The sequence below is a fragment of the Pyxicephalus adspersus genome, chromosome 4, assembly GCF_032062135.1.
Source record: "Pyxicephalus adspersus chromosome 4, UCB_Pads_2.0, whole genome shotgun sequence".
In the NCBI taxonomy this organism is placed as follows: domain Eukaryota; kingdom Metazoa; phylum Chordata; class Amphibia; order Anura; family Pyxicephalidae; genus Pyxicephalus; species Pyxicephalus adspersus.
In genome coordinates, this window is record NC_092861.1 from 132,922,236 (window position 1) to 132,940,603 (window position 18,368).

General features: G+C 39.0%; 1 protein-coding gene across 4 annotated transcripts in view; it reads left to right on the plus strand.

Annotated features, from left to right (window-relative positions):
• The window catches only part of RTN4 (reticulon 4), a 49,181-nt gene that overhangs the window by 5,019 nt on the left and 25,794 nt on the right, over nucleotides 1-18,368 (plus strand). The window contains exons 2-3 of one of the 4 annotated variants that reach the window (XM_072409676.1): nucleotides 8,738-8,794; nucleotides 10,934-13,108. The exons of 1 other annotated variant lie outside the window; for it this stretch is intronic. In XM_072409676.1, coding sequence (XP_072265777.1) covers nucleotides 8,738-8,794; nucleotides 10,934-13,108 — 2,232 coding nt within the window. Of the gene's footprint in view, nucleotides 1-2,017; nucleotides 2,054-8,737; nucleotides 8,795-10,933; nucleotides 13,109-16,221; nucleotides 16,377-18,368 lie in introns of those variants that run through there. 2 more of the 4 variants (XM_072409677.1, XM_072409679.1) reach the window with 2 other exon arrangements.

Here is an 18,368-nt window from a genome sequence, read left to right on the forward strand (position 1 = left end):
AAAGCTCTCCAAGACTGGAGAGGATACACTTACACCATTGAAGCTGGGTGATCCAGAAACCTGGAATGGATTTTCTTAGCAAATGTTTTCAATCCTGGACAAGATACATTCCAGGTTTTACTGATAAAAGTATATCCTCTCCGGCCTTGGAGTGTTTTAATAAATCAGGCCCATGGTCTCCAACCTAAATTGCAGTAAATGCAACATAAATGTACTTTAAATGCTTTCATTGCATTGTTCTATAATGTTTTTCATTTATAGTTCAGATGCCTTGGCATATCCTCTTCTCCTCTGCAGAAATCCTAATATTCTTTGTGCTGTCCCAGCTCCTTTAGTACAGTATATGCTGAACCCTGGTGAGAATGTTTATCCATAAAACCAAGATATGTAAAGATTATGCTGAACTAATAAAGGCTACAGGGACTATCGGCAGTAGCAGACTGTGGTGTGTGATATACTACGTTGCCTATTATCATAGTACCTGTTTGTGACGTGCCAACTGGCTTCATCAAGGTCAAATTGTAGACATGTGACAACGCTTGCTATTACATTTACAAAATACTTATATAAAAAAATAATCTGTGAACACGAAGCAGCATGCATTTCAGTTTTACTGGTGTAGATACTCCTTACTCTCTACTTCTACCTGGCAACCTCAAACTTTAAAGGCAAAATTGTGTATGAAGTTCTGCTGTGCTAACTTTGTTGCATTGCACAGAAGAATACTCCCAAAATCTGATGTTTCAGCATCTGAATCTGAGTCTGCATGGCTGCAATATAAGCCAAACACCTCACTTTGCTCTCTGTGTTTAATAGTATTACAAGTTTACCTTTTGTGAGCATTGCAACACATTTAGTATTTGTCACATTTTCTATTTATGTGAAAGGAAATATGGCATCCTATAAAATTGCTTTGATGCCTCTTCCAAGCAAAGGTTTTAGCTAACGAGCTGGCTTTACTGATGTACATAAATACTGTCTGACCCTTTCTAACCCTAGCCCTTGCTCTGTGATTACAATAATCATAATAATGTTCAGCATATGATGTAAGGCAGCACACACACGTTCAATTGTTGTTGCTAGAGACAATCTTTTATGATGATGAAGGAACCCTGTGCACAGCCTCAATATTTTCTATGGAGAGCGGAGGGGCAGAATGAGCAGCATCGCATTGTGCTTTTCTCCATTGACTTGTACAGCAGACTTCACCATTTGTTTTGGGTAAGAATCATCTGATTGATTCTCATGTACAAAGCCTTAGTATTAACACTTTCTGAATGCTGAAGCCAGCCTGTCTACTCTGCACAATTTATTGGTCATCAAGGCCATCCAGCACAGGACAAGTAGAAACATATGTAAGGTTGTTGTTAGTAGCAAGCTCTGACACAACCTAGTGTTAGGTTTTGCTTGAGGATACTGAAAGCTGCTGACTCATAAAGGTTTTTGACCTTCAAGCATAGGAATAGAAAACACCTATTTTTTTAGTACTCTTTAGAGAGCAAGTCTAGGATTTGTTCATTATTCTTTTATGTGAAGTTAGGAATTGGCTAAAAATGTGCCTCTGCTGATATGGACTTCTTGACGTCCCCGGTCGAGTGGAATAGGGATTTGTTAAAGTGGCAGAGCAATGTCTATTTTCATGTCTATGACGGTTGGGTTTGTACATTCATGTTTAAAATAACATCTCTGGGTTCAGGTTTCTAGAGTACGTACACAGGCATTATATACATTAACTAGGAATGTGATCTGAGTTGGTTCATAGCACTGTGCTTCCCCAGCCCCTTTTAGCCGGGCACGCCACCTGGCACTTTTTAGTAACCACCTGGCTATTTTTGGGTGGTTACTGAAGATGTGGGTCACAATACAGGGGCTGCCACCCACCTACAATTTCATCTCACCCGTCTTAAAAAAACTTTCTGTGTTGCACGTCATAGTAAAACTTGGGACAGTTGAAGGGCTGGGTAATAATTTTTTCATGCCATAACTTTACTGACATTGATCTTTACTTTATTTGCAGGGCGTACATTTTTAGCCCAGTTTCTTCGCACAGAAGGTAAATAAAAAAATGGGATGTTCTAAATGGATACCAATATAAATCCATGATTTCTGATTTTTAATCCTAAAATCCTTGTTTTATAATTGAACATCCAATCATATAATGCAAACTAATGCTTAATTCTGACAAAATTAATTCATTTTAAGTATTGGCAAATTTAAATTGTATAATTTTATCAATGATAATATACAAAATAATTACTTTTGTCATTGTTGATGAATCATATTAATCAGTAAAGCACGTGTCATTGTTAACGAATGGGGTTATTTTGTGTAAATCAGTATTTTTTTTTTTTTTTTTCTTTTCTGTCTATGTTTTGTTTGGGATATGAAGCACATTCCTATATTTGACGATTGTTACTGGGAATCGGGTTCCCTACTTTGTAAGATGTTACCTCCTGTCATATTCCTTAAAAATGTTCTCTTCCCTTTCTGGCCTCATGGAGACCTCGGGATTATAAAAAAGATTAAATATCCATGATGGGGACATGGTAACAAAAATGTATTTTGGATGATTGACATCAAAAATATATATAAGATACTGAATGGCCATCAGCAAAATAAGCTGTTTAAGTGGAATTATACCATAAGCACATTCCCCTTGGCCCATGTGTGCTTTTAAACACCATTATTGTTGTTATCAAACAGTATTTATTTAGCAGGAATATATTACACATCACTGTACATAGAATAAATAGGGGTTACAAATGACAGACAGTGACACAGGAAGAGGAGAGGACCCTGCCCCGAGGAGCTTACAATCTAGGAGGTAGGGGAGGTATTGCACAATAGGAATGATTATTCTGGAATAATGCCGTATGTCATTTTTTTTTCTGCTGGCACATCAAGCATGCCCCTCCTAAAGCCGTCACCATATTGGAATCTATCTCCACTTCTCTTCCTGGCACTACTCCTGTGCTTTGTTGTGATGGGATACCAACATCACAGTTTATTGCTATAGCAATCGGTAAACATCAGAGAATAGGTGTGGAAGTGGAAAGCAATGAATTTATTTGTCATATGGGGTTTTTTAGGAAGCGAGTAGAGACTTTCTAGTGCCTGTGTTGTGGATAAATGATGTAATTTCCTCTCCTCCTGTGCCGTTGTTTGTATCTGTCTGTCATTTGCAACCTTTTTTAATGTACAGCGCTGTGTAATACATTGGACCTTTTATATATACGGGTTAATAGTAAATACATCACAGCATGGTCACAGTGTTGTAAATATGCACTGGTGACTTAACCAAGGACATAGGAAGATTTTCCCCAAAAAGGAAAGAATTGAATTTGTTTGCAGGCTGTCATTATGTATGAATTGGATGCTTCCATATGGGTAAAAGTTTTTCATGAGTTAATATTTTAACTTATCCTTCATTGATTAGGTACTGGCTAACTTTAAGCCAATGCATTCTTAAAGCAAAAATATTTTTCCTGGAAAATCATTTTTCAAATAAAGAATTCCATTTGTGCAGATGTGCTTTTTTTTTTTTTTTTTTTTTTTTTTTGTAGCATCTATTCTTACAGATTTAACACCAGTCTTCTCCCCAGCCCCTTTTAGCTGGGTGCACCACCTGGCAATTTTTACTAACCACCCCGCTGTTTTTGGGTGCTTACTGAAGTTTCTTCCCACCCATCTAAAAAAAAAATTCTGAGTTGAACACTGAAGACCTTTCATTGCCTTTTACTTTTCAGATAACAGACTGAGGCCTCACCTCCTACTACATGTGATCTACAAGTCCCATGACCTCGTGTAGACACATGGTTTCTACTGTAATAACTAGAAAGTGTAGTCTGGCAAGCATGGTTCTTCCTACTTTGTATGTCTGATGGTCACACCTGATTTACTTTTACACTGGCTAAATCCAGGGATGAGAAGAAAAGAGCTGCACTCGCATTGCTCAAGAACGTTTGGCCAATAAAATGGATGTTCTGTCCATCACCTATACCCTGTATGCACTTATCAACGTTAAAACATAACCCAACTTTTCTCGTCCTCGTTCTATCGCAGTGTGCCACAAGCTTCTTCCTTCTACTCTTCTTGGTTGCAATCTTTGGCCTTTTTAATTGCCTGGGCCAAGATGAAGTATTACCCGCCCAGGGGAGTTCATTTAGTCCTGCCAAGTGCAGGGGAAGCCAACAACGCTGAGTTGTGCATCCTTTTTTATTCCCTTTTAGAAAAAATGCTCGACATAAGTCAAATTTTTTAGAAGTGGAACTTTAGTTTCTCTTTAATTGTGTTAGTTTGCCTTGGTTTATGTTGGGTTTAGCGGGATTTTACAACAGGATAATTGTAAAGTTCCATCAACTAGATGGGCATACCACTGGTTTACTATACACAGGCTAGACAGATGGCCAGTCCAAGGTTAATCACACCCACTTGTCTTCAGCTCTGAATTCCTGATGTATATCCGGCCAGCCCAAGGTTAAATTCACCCAAATGTCTGCAACTCCAATTCATTTACTGTCCAATTAACAGCCTGGCTGTCTAGTCATACTGGGCTGTAAATCTAAAGATGGCCATACACTGCCTGATGTGTTTAATAGATAAGATGTGATTTAATGGATACATTTAAAGAAATGTAAAAACAAGGCAATTTTTATATGAAACACTAATTGGAAATGCTCATTCTTGTGTGGGTCAGCTGTCATTCTTTCTCATCCAGGGCATAGCATTTATCTAAAACTCATACAGAAAATTGTTAGGGAACACTGCTTATAATAACTTAAAATATGTTTTCACTTTATGCATGCTGTACTCTTCCTTTGTGCCTCCATATCACAAGAGCAGTAATGTATGGTTAGGATTTGGAAGTCAAGTGTGACAATCCCTGCTGTCATTTCTGAAGAGTGTTTGTAGAGGGCAATTTGCTTTTGGTGTTCAGTTGGGTCATATCCTATGAACAGCTCAAAACAAATAAAACTTTTCTTTTTTTCTTATGTGATATCTATTTTTTTACAAATGCTCAACAGCACGTTACTACTTGTCTTATCAGACTGCAGCAATGTTTTTCTGAAGTTCTGTTGTCCTGACCTTTGCTGGCGTTGTCTGTGTGTCTTGGAAAGTGACCAAATATTATGCAAGACAAATAATAAGCTATAATTGATTCTAAATCCTAACCAATAGTAAACGTAAAAGAGAAAATTATAGCTGCTCAGTCCTTACTGCCTTAAAGCAGATCAGTAGCTTGTGGCCTGGTCCCTTCTTATAGTGTATTATCAGGCTCATCCTTTAAGGCACCGCTCAAGAAAGCTGCAGAAACCAAACATGCATATATTCTTGTATGAAAATGTACTTCCTATCTTATAAGATAACCGTAAAAAAAATGTAATGTCCAGTCTCTAGCTTGGGTATATTATTAGCTCTAGTTGTCTTCGGCTGCCCCTGGGATCACTATACCTAAACAAGACAAGGACTGACATGAGAGCAAGAACAGAGCCAAGTAACTCTCAGAAACCGGAAGAGTGATACCAAGTCAGATTCAATGCAGAAGATTAATCAAGGCAAGCAGGGTTGAGCACTAAAGGCTCTGGGTCCGAGACAAAGTATTAAGAAGGACACTTGCTACAATGCCATTTATTTCTGAAAGCATCTTCGTGGTAATATTAGATGTGCATTTCATGTATTTTACCTGTAAAAGCCTCACTTGTGTAGCCATGCAAAAGACCCAAGATCGCTTTTGAGTCCTATCATCTTGGATGAGATTTCACTTAATTGACTCTCCATAGCATTTTCCTTTCGGGCATATACATAAGACTATAAATGTAAGAAGGTGATGGGAGGAAATGAATGGGACATTTCCAGAAGACGAGGAGAACTATAATTCTGAGAGAGGAGAGGAGATAGTGGAGATAGTGTTAGCTAATCTTCCTGGAGTGGATAAATTCAGTACACGTTTACATTGCTAGAAAATACAATATTATTTGGGTAGTGTAATAATTATGAAAATGTGCATTTGGCATACTTAATTTTCTGTGCCTTTTTAAGGTTCTGACAGGGTCGCTTTAAGCCAAGACACAGCTAGGTTACCAGCAGAAGGAAGCTGGCAAGAGTACAGGTTTGTGTTCTTTTTACATTGAAGAACATACATTTTCTGCCTCCTATGTGCAAGCAATAGCTTACCTGTAGGTGCGTCTCTAAATTGGGAACCTGAGTTTACGGCCTGTTTAGCTCTGACAACTGAAGTTTTTGGTGCTCCGGGAATTCTTTGTGCATGTGATGGCTTTGCATACATTTTTAGAGAATATCCAGCAGTCATATCTTTTACATAGATAAGCTCAAGGATTTTTGCTACTTGAACAATTGAGGTTAGCACAGGGTTTTCTACACTAGACTCTTGGTAAAGCTACCATGTCAGTTGCAGCCACGGGAGGCTCTAACAAATGTCGCATCAGCTCTGGCAAGTGCCATTTAGTTCTAGTTTGGGTAGGTGTGATACAGATCTTTTTGGAGTGCTTGACTGTTACTGAAAGGAAACTGCTAACAGGACTACAAGAAGATTTTATTCCATGAATATAGTGTGGGGGATCCTGCAGTCATATGTAATATTCCAGGATCTTATTGGGTTAAATCAACCTTTTGCATACAGGGATGTTTTAACTATACTGGCCTAGAACCCTAAAACAAACAAAGTAATGCTTGCTCCATCTGCTGATTTATCTACATTCCAGAACGGGGAAGTGCTTTTTTTTTTTTTTTTTTTTTTTCAACTGTTCACATAGAAAGAGCTGAGTTTGTGAGAGGGGAGAACACATATTGCAGCTGTAGGGACCATTTTTATATCTGATTCTTAATGTTTGGCTTGAGGGTCAGTAACTGATCAGCAGGAGCAATTAGGCTGTAATGCTGTCTGAAATCTACATCTGAGGGACTTCACATGATACCTGGTGCCTTAAGCTTTTCCCTGATGACTTTAAATGTAATAGACACCAATGCAGGGTATCAATAACTTCAGTAGTCTGATCAGCTGCAGATGCATTCCCCACATAATATAGTGCCCCCCCCACACAATACAGATCATACATACATACATACATACATACATACATACATACATACATACATACATTACAGGATTTGGTTAAGAAAAAAGTACTCACCAGTGATACCATACTCCGATCCCACGATGTGCGTCCCGGCTGCTTACGGTCTCTTCTCTTGGTATCCCTCCGCCACTGGGTACCACGTGACCGCACTCTCCGAAGAAGCTTGCACAAAGAAGCTGCCGTTAGGGCTTATTTTCGGGGTAGATCTTACGTTTTCCCCTTGCATGATTAGCATGCTAGGGTTTATTTTTGGGGTAGGTCATATTTTCGAGAAAACACAGTCCCTTAATGCACCGCACTGTGGAATATTGGTGCTATATAAATACAGTTTATTAGGTGTTGCCTATTTCAGCCTATCACATCGTAAATTTTATGTTGCTATGGGTAACTAATTTTAATGAACTGGAACCCAGTAAAAAATAATAAAAGGGAATCTCATTATAGGGGCAGACACTTTGATTTGATTCCTCCTGTGATTAAATCTTTAAGGCCAGCTGCATTTGTAACATGTCAAGCATGAATGGACTGCCAATGCATCTGGGTAAACTACAAGCCACACCTAACCCTTTGTTGGCAGTGCGCAATCATGTACATTGTGGCGCCTTGGTGTGCTGTTCAAATTAAATGCAAACATAGTAAACATGTAAAGTAAATGCCTGCTTACAGTGCATGTAGGTATCTTTTAAGCTTTTAAGCTGTGGACTCCTTAGATATTAGATTGCCTAAAAGTGTTGCTTCTGGGAGATAAAAATACTGGCACACCCTTCTAGCATATTCCTCACTGGCAACTAAATCTGCCCATTATAGTAATGCACCAATAGAAAGTTGCAAGGAGAGTTTGTACAATACCAGGATATGTCAAATCTTGTTGATCAGAATATAAAGGGTTCATGAGCACTCTTAAATTGGGCTATGTGTGCCTGTACAGCATTGTGGTATGTACTATACATTTTCTTTACTGCCAGGTGTACTTTTTCATATATATGTAAAAATTTACGTCAATAATTGTTTTTTTTTTTTGGGGGGGGTTCACATTCTTGCATTGCACACACACGGCACAGGGTAATGCATGTAACAAATGTTGGATTGCAGTGGTGCCATTTATTTGGAATGTCTGCCCAAAGCAACTTGAAGTGCATTGCAAGCATAGAACTGCTTGTACAATGTACTGCAGTGCAAGGGTAAAAAACAACCGTGCATGCTGCTCTTAGATGTAAATTGGGTCTTAAAGATCCTAATTGCTATTTTGGTATTGGGAATGTTGTACCTTAAAGCACACTTACCTCTTTATAGGTCGTGTTCACAGATCACTGAATGGTCTTGCACATTACTGTAATCCACGCTATGACAAAGCTTTCTATTTGTAAACCTCTCTGTTCTGTTACATATGTTATATGGATGTTGGTGACATCCTTTTGTGTATTATACTTATTTTCTAACTCTAGGATGAGCATTTGAAGTTAATTTTCAGCGGGTGATTGTGTAAAATAAGTCATTCCTCAACTATGTACTATTTCCTGTAATAAAAAACAATTAAATGTTTCTTACATGTGTGGCGAGTCTTGTTTGTGTTCTAATTGCCCCTGCTTGTCTATTAGGCATCTTACCTCTGCTGAGGCTTTCTTGTATTTGTTTTTCAGATGTGAACCTCTTTCCTCTTCCTGCTTCATCTGCACCTCTGATGCACTCCTCTGCAGGCAAGTTCTCTCTATACTGTCGCTGCATTAACACTGGCTTTGTGCATCTAATGTCCTAGATTAGACCGTCTGCTTTGTAGCTCTTCTTTCTAGTACTGCTTTGTAATACTTTGCATGGAAGCAGAATGACCACTACCATAGCACCGACTTTTAGTATGTATTTGCTGAAGGGCTTATTGGGTGAACTCCGAGAATGGTCTAATAAAATCTCATTGGAAGAATTGGCCTCCAGTAGAAATGGATGGAGCACTGCATGCTTCTATGACAGCTGTCAAAGTCAAAAAGGTGCAAAGGGGCAGTCAGTCATTGAATTCTTTACCAATAATGCTTAACATGCTAATATAAATATTGGATTCATGACAAGCGTACTATACTGCAGCTGTCCAGACAACACATAAGACCGGGCTTTTCCATCAGGAGCAAATATTTGTTTTATTACACATTCTACACATAAGTGTATTATTGTATTGGTCATTTTGGTTCAGATAGGAGTGGAATGTGTTCTTGTCAAGCAGTCATTATAACTTTCTTTTAATCATGTTCTTTCTATTTCTATGAATGTATAATGATCAATTGCCCTTAGCATGGTTTAGGTGTACGCTTCCAGTGCATTGGTAAGAGTTAATTTGTACCCATTGGCCCTGAATTATGAAGTTATTTGAAGTTCTCCAAGGCCGAAGGAAGATACACTTTCATCAGTGAAGCTGGGTGATCCAGAAAACCTGGAATGAACCTGGTCCAGGACTGACAACATTTTCTAACAAATGGCTAATGGCTTTTAGGAAATCCATTCCAGGTTTGCTGGATTACCCAGCTTTACTGATGAAAGTGTATCTTTTCCAGCCCTTGGAGAGCTTTATTAAATCAGGCCCGTTGTGTAACTCTACTTTTGTTGAGGGGTGGGGGAGCAATTCCCTTTCGGGCAATCTTTATACAAGATCTTAATGGTAAGATCTCTATTTTATTTTCTTATACAATTCTTTACTCTAGCCAAATGTCAAAAATAGTTTTGGCTTTAGGTAAATTTAATGCAGCCCCTGGCTTATTGATGAATTTATGGTAAAATTCCCCCCCCCCCCCCAAAAAAAAAAAAAAAGTTAGACACATATATTATTGCATACGTTGCGTAAAAGGGCTGTTCAAGAAAACCTTAGGTTTATACGGCTCCGACAAGACAAATATAACTTCTATTTTTAAGAAATATATAATTTCTACTTGTTATGTTCACACATTCCTCATGAATGACTGATATAACATTCTTCTTGCATGCTAACTGTGGTGTAATCAACAGCTGCTTTATTCTGCTTTGTTCACCCTATCCTTCTCTTCTGCATAACTATTGTGCACATTAATATTGCACCCTGTCCCCTTTGTACTTTTATTGAATATAGTAAGAACGGAGTCGCTGTATTGTAGGACTCTTCCTATTGACTTACTACAGATAGCAGTAGATATTGGGACAGATAAAGGGCAAAGACCTTTCAGAAATTCATTGTAAACTAGTTCATGCCTTCCTAGCAAAGTTTACTTATTAATATACAATTTTATTTAAGGAACATCTCTTGCATAAATCATGGACCATGCTGTCATTCAGTATATTTTGCACATTTATTGCGGTCATGCCATCAATAACAATAAAGGAAGGCTTAATTAATGGACCAGGATTTCCTGTGCTTTCAAAAAGTTACTTTCAAGATTTTCATATTTCCAGTATACTTTTAAGGGGTTTTCCACTCTTAATTTCAGGGAACCCTTTATTAGGCCTGCATCCTAATGATGAGGGACTAAGGCAAATTTAGGAAGCAAAATTGCAATTGTGTGCAAAAAAAAAAAAAGCAATTTGATTGTCACCTATTGATTCAGTAAAACTTTTCTCTGTTTTAAAAGTGCCTGCTACTGGTTTTATTCTGACAAGGTGAATCCTGATTTTTACAACCATTTTCTGCCACTGCAAAATAATAGAACATAGTCCTGGTCTTCTGCAGCTCTCCTCTGTTAATTCTCCAACTATTAAGCCCCTTAAAGTGACTAAATTTCTTTAACAAAGCTGTCAATGTGCTTGAGCTAACACTGTGCCCATTACTCTTCTTCAAGTAATCGGTTTCTTTCTGCTTGTCCTCTTTCTGTTCGTCGCTACAGATAATATAATGGATTTGCAGCAGCCTTCTAGCACTGAGCCATCTGGCAAAGAGGACCTTTCATCTCTGCTGTTTGAATCTACTACTACCCTTCCTTCTTTGTCTCCTCTGTCTGCTGATTACCCTAAAGAGCCCACAGCCTCTCTTGCTTTCTCTGCTGATGCCACTACTCCAGAAGCTTTGCAAAGTTATGCTACAGGGACTGACTATTCTGCTGGAACAGACCATACTTTTGGTCTAGGGGAGACCAAAGAAGATATCACGTTTTCTGATAAAGGTTACGCTGTTGAACATCCCACGTCTCAGCTAGAGTCTTTTCCTGCGGACCAAGCAAAGTTGTACACACAGTCTGCTAAAGAGATGTTTTCAGGAATGCTTCAGTCTGTTGGGCCTCCTCATGAAGAATTTACAGATCTCAAAGAAGGAGCAGATGAACACTATGTGGACTTCAAACCATTTGTTAGTACAGTAGGCCATGCTTTTGGCAATGAATTTAAGGATTTGACTGCTGACATTAAAAGTAATATCGGCCAGTTGGATTTTGAATCCATAAAGCCTGAAGAGAAGGAAATTGACCTATCCGATGATATATCCCCTGCATCTCCTGAAGTTATATCCAATTCCTCAAGTTATGAAACCTTTGTTCCTCTACAGAGATCCGCACCATTGGCATATGCATTAAATCCATTTACGGACACCAAATCTGAGAAGAGTATGGAAGCAACAGAGTCTCAACCAACATCTCATCTAGGTTCAAATGTTGCAACTGTTAATCCTTTCCTGGAACACGTTGACAAAGAAGCGGAATACGTCGCAACAGACCATGCTTCTGGAATTATGGCTTCCCAAGTGTCCAGCAAGACAGAAGGACTTACTCCTGATATTGTACAAGAAGCATATGAAAGTGAGGTCTATGACATTGGTGTACCAAAACTGAATTATGAACCAAAAATAGATTTGGTTCAGACAACTGCTAAAGCATCACCAGAAAATATTACTCCCACACAAAATGCTGCCCTGTTTGAAGATTCAGATTCAGGCTCCTCGCCAGTTCTTCCTGATATTGTCATGGAGGCACCACTGACATCCTCCTCACAGCCTGATGTTTCTCCAGCAGCACATATTGGTGTCGTGAGTGAAGAGAAAATACATTTCGAATCGGAGAAACCTCCATCATATGAAGATGCTATCAATAAACCAAGCGTAAAAGAGCCAGAACCTCCCGTAGCCAGTGAACCAGTGAAAGAGGCTCAAGCTGAAGAAGCCGAGGCACCATACATATCCATAGCATGTGATTTGATTAAGGAGACAATACCAGAAAAGGTTACTGATTTCCCCAAGGCCCTGAAAAGTGAGTTTGATTCCCAATATACTTCACATTACGATGAGAGTTCTCCAGAATCCGAGCCCAGTGAACCTTCATACAAGCATTGGGAATCAGAAATCATCTCCAAGGAAGCAGCCACCACAATAGGCAGTGTAAAGTCTCACGATGATGTTACATTAGACAAAGAACTAGAAGGTGATCAAAAGGGCAGCAAGGACGTTTCATCTAAAGCTTATTTAGAGTCAGAGTCATGCATTTTTGATACCAATATATTGGCAAGGGAAACAGATACAAAGTTATCTAGTCAAGAGAAGCCTTTACAGATGGAAGCATTAGGAAAAAGTGTCTTTTCCGAAGAGGTGCCTCACTTTACTGAGCCAGTGAGCTTTGAAAAGCAATCCGCAATACCCTTTGTTCAGGAGTTTGTTTCAAAATCTAGCATAGAGGATCACTTTGCACTTAAAAAGCAGGATGATTTTGTTCTGGAAGATGAGCCTAAGAAAACAGAAGACTTGTATTCACAGCAAAAAGCCAAAGAGAGTGCTCAAGCATCTGATAAGTTGGTAGACTTTAGTAAATCCGAGTCCAAGATTAAAGAAACTATTTCAAAGCCCACAGCACCTACTAAAGATGCTGATGTCATTTCTCCCAGTACAGAAAAGAAACCGTCCCCAGCTCAGCCTGTACCACCTACTAAGGGTACAGATATCCTTTCATTCAATACAGAGAAAAAACAGACCCCAGCTCAGCCTGCACTACCTATAAAGGGTTCAGATATTTCATCCAGTACAGAAAAGAAACAGCCCCCAGCTCTGCCTGCTTTGGGTGCTTGCGCTTTCCAGACTTCAGGTAATCAATTGTATATTTTTTAGTCTGTATGTCACAACTTAGAGAATAACTTACATTTACTAAGATTGACTCCTTGTACTTTAAACTACTGTATTTAATTTGTGACTTTTAATGAAATGGCTGGCAACTCACAAAAATGTTAAAGAAAATGAACATTTAGCAGGGTTGCTTTTCTTTAGTGCATTTGGATGCCATTCAAAAGGAAAGGCACAAGAACTATCATAATGTAATGTGCTCATTAAAGCAAAGAAGATCTGTGTAAAAAGGTTTTAGAATTTTTGTTGACCAGGTGGGTCTACCTGGAATAAAATGTGCACCAAAAAGTAATATATTATTTGCTTCTTATGGTACACTCTTACCCTGCTGCCCTCATCTTTGGGGCGGACTATTCTGGGCCAATCCTCTTTGACCATTTGATGGTTCCTGATAATGTAACTTCCATGTCTGCACAGGTATGTATTACATTATCTCCTGCATCTAGATCTGTTCACTGAGTATAGAGCCACTCCACTTGATGGTGGGTGGTGACCTTCTGCCATAATTGGCAGGTTTACACAGCATATTTGCCAATTGTGCCACATACTTGCCCTGGAGCACCGGTCATCACTGCATGCATGGATGGCGGAAGATGGAGATCCTCTTCTGTCATTGGATGATGTGGTTCCTGCCTGTGCCCAGAAATTACATTACATTATCCCTGGTGGCTGCATCATGCACAATTTACAAGAGACCTTGCATATCTCTTGACAAATAGTACTACCTTCTGTTTTTTTTTTTTTTTTTTTTTTCAGTTTAGGTCTGCTTTAAGGGGTTCTTGTGTAGCCCTGAACAGTTTTTGGGGGTACAACACAGGAACTGCTGGGGGTCCCTCAAAATGGGCTCTTGCAACAATATAAACTTGACCGATTCTAGCCCATAGCTATAGCTTTGCTCTGGTGTCTTTGCAGGCAGGTCCCTGTGGTTGACACTTGATGGTTGTTTATATTGCCGTTAGCCCAAGTTTCACTGAAGGCAGTCACTAAAACAGTTGTGTGTTGTCATCAAACTAATATGTCACATGCACTCTTTTTCTAATGTTACAGATCTGGTCTTAGTGTTTGCATTGTGTGTTCTGACACTCTGTGTTATCTTAGGCAGTCACCCTTTTCATACCACATGTCAGAATTTTATTGCTGAGCCCCAGCAAAAGCAAGTAAACTATGTTCATATTCCAATTTATTTATTTCTTTACCATAAAATGAATTTCCAGGTCTTCATTCTCTCCTGTTAGAATCAATAGTTAACCACTTGTTTTCAAATAAAATTCAGCCTGTCGCTGTCAGTATTCTGCAGAGGTGACCCTTTCTCTTTGCGGTGGTCTCTCTACAGCAGACTGACATTTCCCCACTGAATCCAGGTTCTATATATTTTAGGGGCTGTGCTTAAGGCTTTAAGCTCTATTTTGTTATATAATAGAATTTTTTTGGTTGAATACATTACTTAAATGTACAGTATCTGAAGCCAATTTCAATCTTGAGTTGTTCAACAGAATCATTCAATGGGTACACTAATTTTTGTTGGTGATGCCTAACTATGAGGGGATGTCCCTCTTGGAGTGATTTTTCTCTATCATGTGCTTCAGCAGGTAGACTGTCTTGTATAAAAAAAAAAAACATTTCCTTTGTGCTGTGATTTAGGAACTCCAACACCTAACATTGTCTCTGTATTGGAAATAAATGGAAGGCTGATATGTGGCTCTGTTACATCATCTTGGGTATTGTAGGACTGATCATTCCTGTGCTGCCATCTGCTGTTCATCAATCAGAACTGCGTTATATCTTGTATTTGAAATGTCTTTACAGCATACATCATCACATCTGTAAAATCATTCACATTCAGTAGGATTTCCTGATCTACAATCCCAGAAATTCTGTTTTATTAATTGCTTAGAAACCGCCGTCTACATTTATTACATGCTCAGTAAACAAAGTAAACCTGTCATGAAAACAATACATGGCTGACCATGTCTGAAAAGTTAACCTGGCTGATGAACTGTTAATCACAAGTTTGGAATCAGTAGCTTTAGAGAAAAGTTAGAGGTTCTTTTTCAGGATCAGTGACTCATATTTTGAAGGTAAGCAAGACAGAGATCAGTCTTTTAGTCCAGTTGTGACAAGTTTTTTAAAATTCCTTAAATTTAGACAAAACATTTGGCTATAATGACACACAACAATCTATTGGCAATAAGTTTTGGCTGTATAGCCATTAATGCTCTGAATAGAGATATATTGTGTCTGGTGCCCCCTAGTGGTTTCCCTGTAGGAATATATTAAGAATTACAGGTGGCTCATCCGTTCCTTATAGTTCAGGATCGGTATTAGGATGTAGATATATTCTTTTATTTACCAAGAATTTGTCTTTTTCATGTCATTGCCGTGTCTCTCACAACCATTGGCTGACTTCTGGAAGTTTAATTGGAGGTCAGGGTAACTGTATTCAGCTTCTGATTTGAGAAATGAAAGTTTAGAGTATGATGAGAGCACAGGGTGGTGCAGAGACCATTAGGATTGTTAATGTATCCCAGCTGCTTAGTTTGGGTTTGTGAGCTTTGTTGCTTGCTTTAAAAAATGAAAATGCAAATGTTTGGCATACATTTACATTGGTGCATTGATGTCCTGCAATCCCATGGTATTGATAAAAATATTTGTTGCTATTATTGTGTTTCCTTCAACTTGTGCTAATATCTGGATACTAGCTATTTCAATAGATTGCTGGTATTCTATGTAAAAAGCATGAAAGCCAGTATGAACCTTTTTTTCTAAAAGGACATACGTTTATTTTGCTGAGTGAAATGTTTATACTCCTTTAGTCTGTTTACTAAATGTAAGTAATGCAGGCTGAACAACTCTGTTGTTCCCTCATAATATCTGCTTAAGTTGCTTGTTGCAGTCCCCAGTCACCCTACAATTTAGTTCTATAGCATCCGCAGCTTAGTTAGTTAGTTGGTTAGTTGGGGTTTTCCATCACCCCGGGTTGCAGCAGACTTGAGTAATAAGATTTGATCAGCAGTCTGGTGACATCACAGTGCTGCACGCCCATGTGGTAGTCAGGTGACCCTTGAGCACTGGGGCAGAGGGTGAACGGTCTGCTAGCCAGTCCACAGTTCACAGCCGAGGTTGCAGGCATCATCTGCACTAGGAAGGGTATGCTGCAGTTCTGAGTGTGCCAGGAAGGAGGTCAGATCACCGGTCAGAGATGGCGTGTCAGCTTGGGAATTGGAGACAAGCAGGTATTTTACTTTTTCTTCCACTCTCCCACATGACACATGAGAACACCGTGTATTCATGGCACAGCAGCCGCCTCTAATGAAGGGTTTAGCTTAATGTGTTAATCAGCTTCTGTGCAGAGCATTGTAAATGCATTTAGTTCCTTGGTAACCAACCTAATGCTGACTGGATTTGCAGGGAATTCAGTAGTGTGGGGTTTATTTTATTGCTGGTCTAACTTACATCTAACATCTTTATGCATTGATTAGGATTGTGTCCTGTGGTGTAGTGACAAGGTCTTTTTAGTGGGTTAGTTTTTTATTTTTATTTTCTATACCTTAATAGAAGGTATTTATATAGAATATATGAAGGGTGGCTCATTGGCACGTAGAACTGGAGCAGGAAATTATCCAGGGTAGCGTGTTTCTTACTGGCATCAGTCCGCCTGATTACTTGGCAGAGACGTGGGCTGTCATGTGGCCATTTTGTTCTGATATTTGAAGAGATATTGCTTGTTTAAAATGAGCGCAGCAACTCAATAACTGTAGTCCTTTTGTTAATGTCCAAGTACAGGATGATCTGTCCTTTCATCTCTGTAAAGTTCTGTTTTTTTTTTCTTCTTTTTTTCAAGCATTTGTAATATTTTAGGCCACCATAGATATCCTAAAATTTAGGATGTATTCTTTCATCTTTGGGAATGTGGTGATTGCTTCCTTAAAGTATAGGCAGCCGCATCATACAGCTATTCTTGTTTAGCCCACGTAGGGAGCTGGGTTCCAGACATTATTAGCTGGGGGTGGGGGGTGGGGAGTTATCAACGGAAGTAGTCGCACAAATGCTTCTCCTCACAAACAAATCTCTGCTAACATGACCTGGTTGTGCCCAATTATATTCCTCTAATATGGCTGAAAACACAGGAGGGGGGGGGGGAATCAAGGATAATAGGCTGCAAAAGCTATTGGTTACATCATCTCTGGGCCAAACACAATAAGACCTTTTGTTGTCTTGGCTAATATTTAGAAGCAGGCACATTATAAGGGGTAGCTATTTTTGTGGTTAAAAATTAATTACACAGTAAGGTGTAGGGAAGCAGTAACTGCAATGCAACCACAAGTCTAAACATAGATGTGAAACCAGGCCTGAAATTAGGAATAAAAAATATTTCAGCCAGTACATCTAACAATTTTTATACACTACATTTTGCTTTAGAAAAGTCTTTTCAGAAAACGAAGTGGTTTGGAATCCATTTTGACCTGAGATTGGGGGACTTTTTCCTGGGAGTAAAAAGTTTTATTGCATGAATATACATCAGCTAAAAAAAACCTAGTTTTCCTCTAACTACATACTGATCTGCAAAAGCTAGATATGAATCCACTACACAGGAAAGAATAAGTGGCCATTCACACCTACATGTTTGCATTGCCATACCCAATACATTTATGCACATGGATGTGAATGGGCCCTGGATGTGTTTTCCCCCCAGCTGTATAACCAGAGAATAATGCAAGAATACCTTGAGAGATTGTCCTTAATCAGTAAAGCTTAATTTTCTTTACTACCAGGCAAAGGTCAGTAATTCTTGATTGTTGGGTGTTCCAGGGTTCTTTTGGCTCTGCTGATAATCTTATCAAATCATCTGAAACTAAACAGAAGTGTTTGATAGTCATTATAGCCATTTACTGAAACCGAGAATTGGTACTCATTGTAGCCATCAGGTGGTCATAACCCAATGCCACACTTGGGGTGGAATTGCCAGAGAGTTTAAAAATCTTACCTGGTTCCCACTTTCCAGCGGTGCCTGCGGCATCCTCCAGCAATCCCTGGCATCTTCTCCTGGCGATGCTGCCTGGGCATCTGTGTACCCTGGTGATGCCCGGCTGGCATCTGCTCGCAAATGTGTGGCTGGGAGGTAGAACCAGGCAGGAAATTTTAAAATAAGTATTTTTAAATGTACCACTTTTACATTTATACCGCCAGGGAGGTTAAAAAAAAAAATATTGATCATAACATAAGTG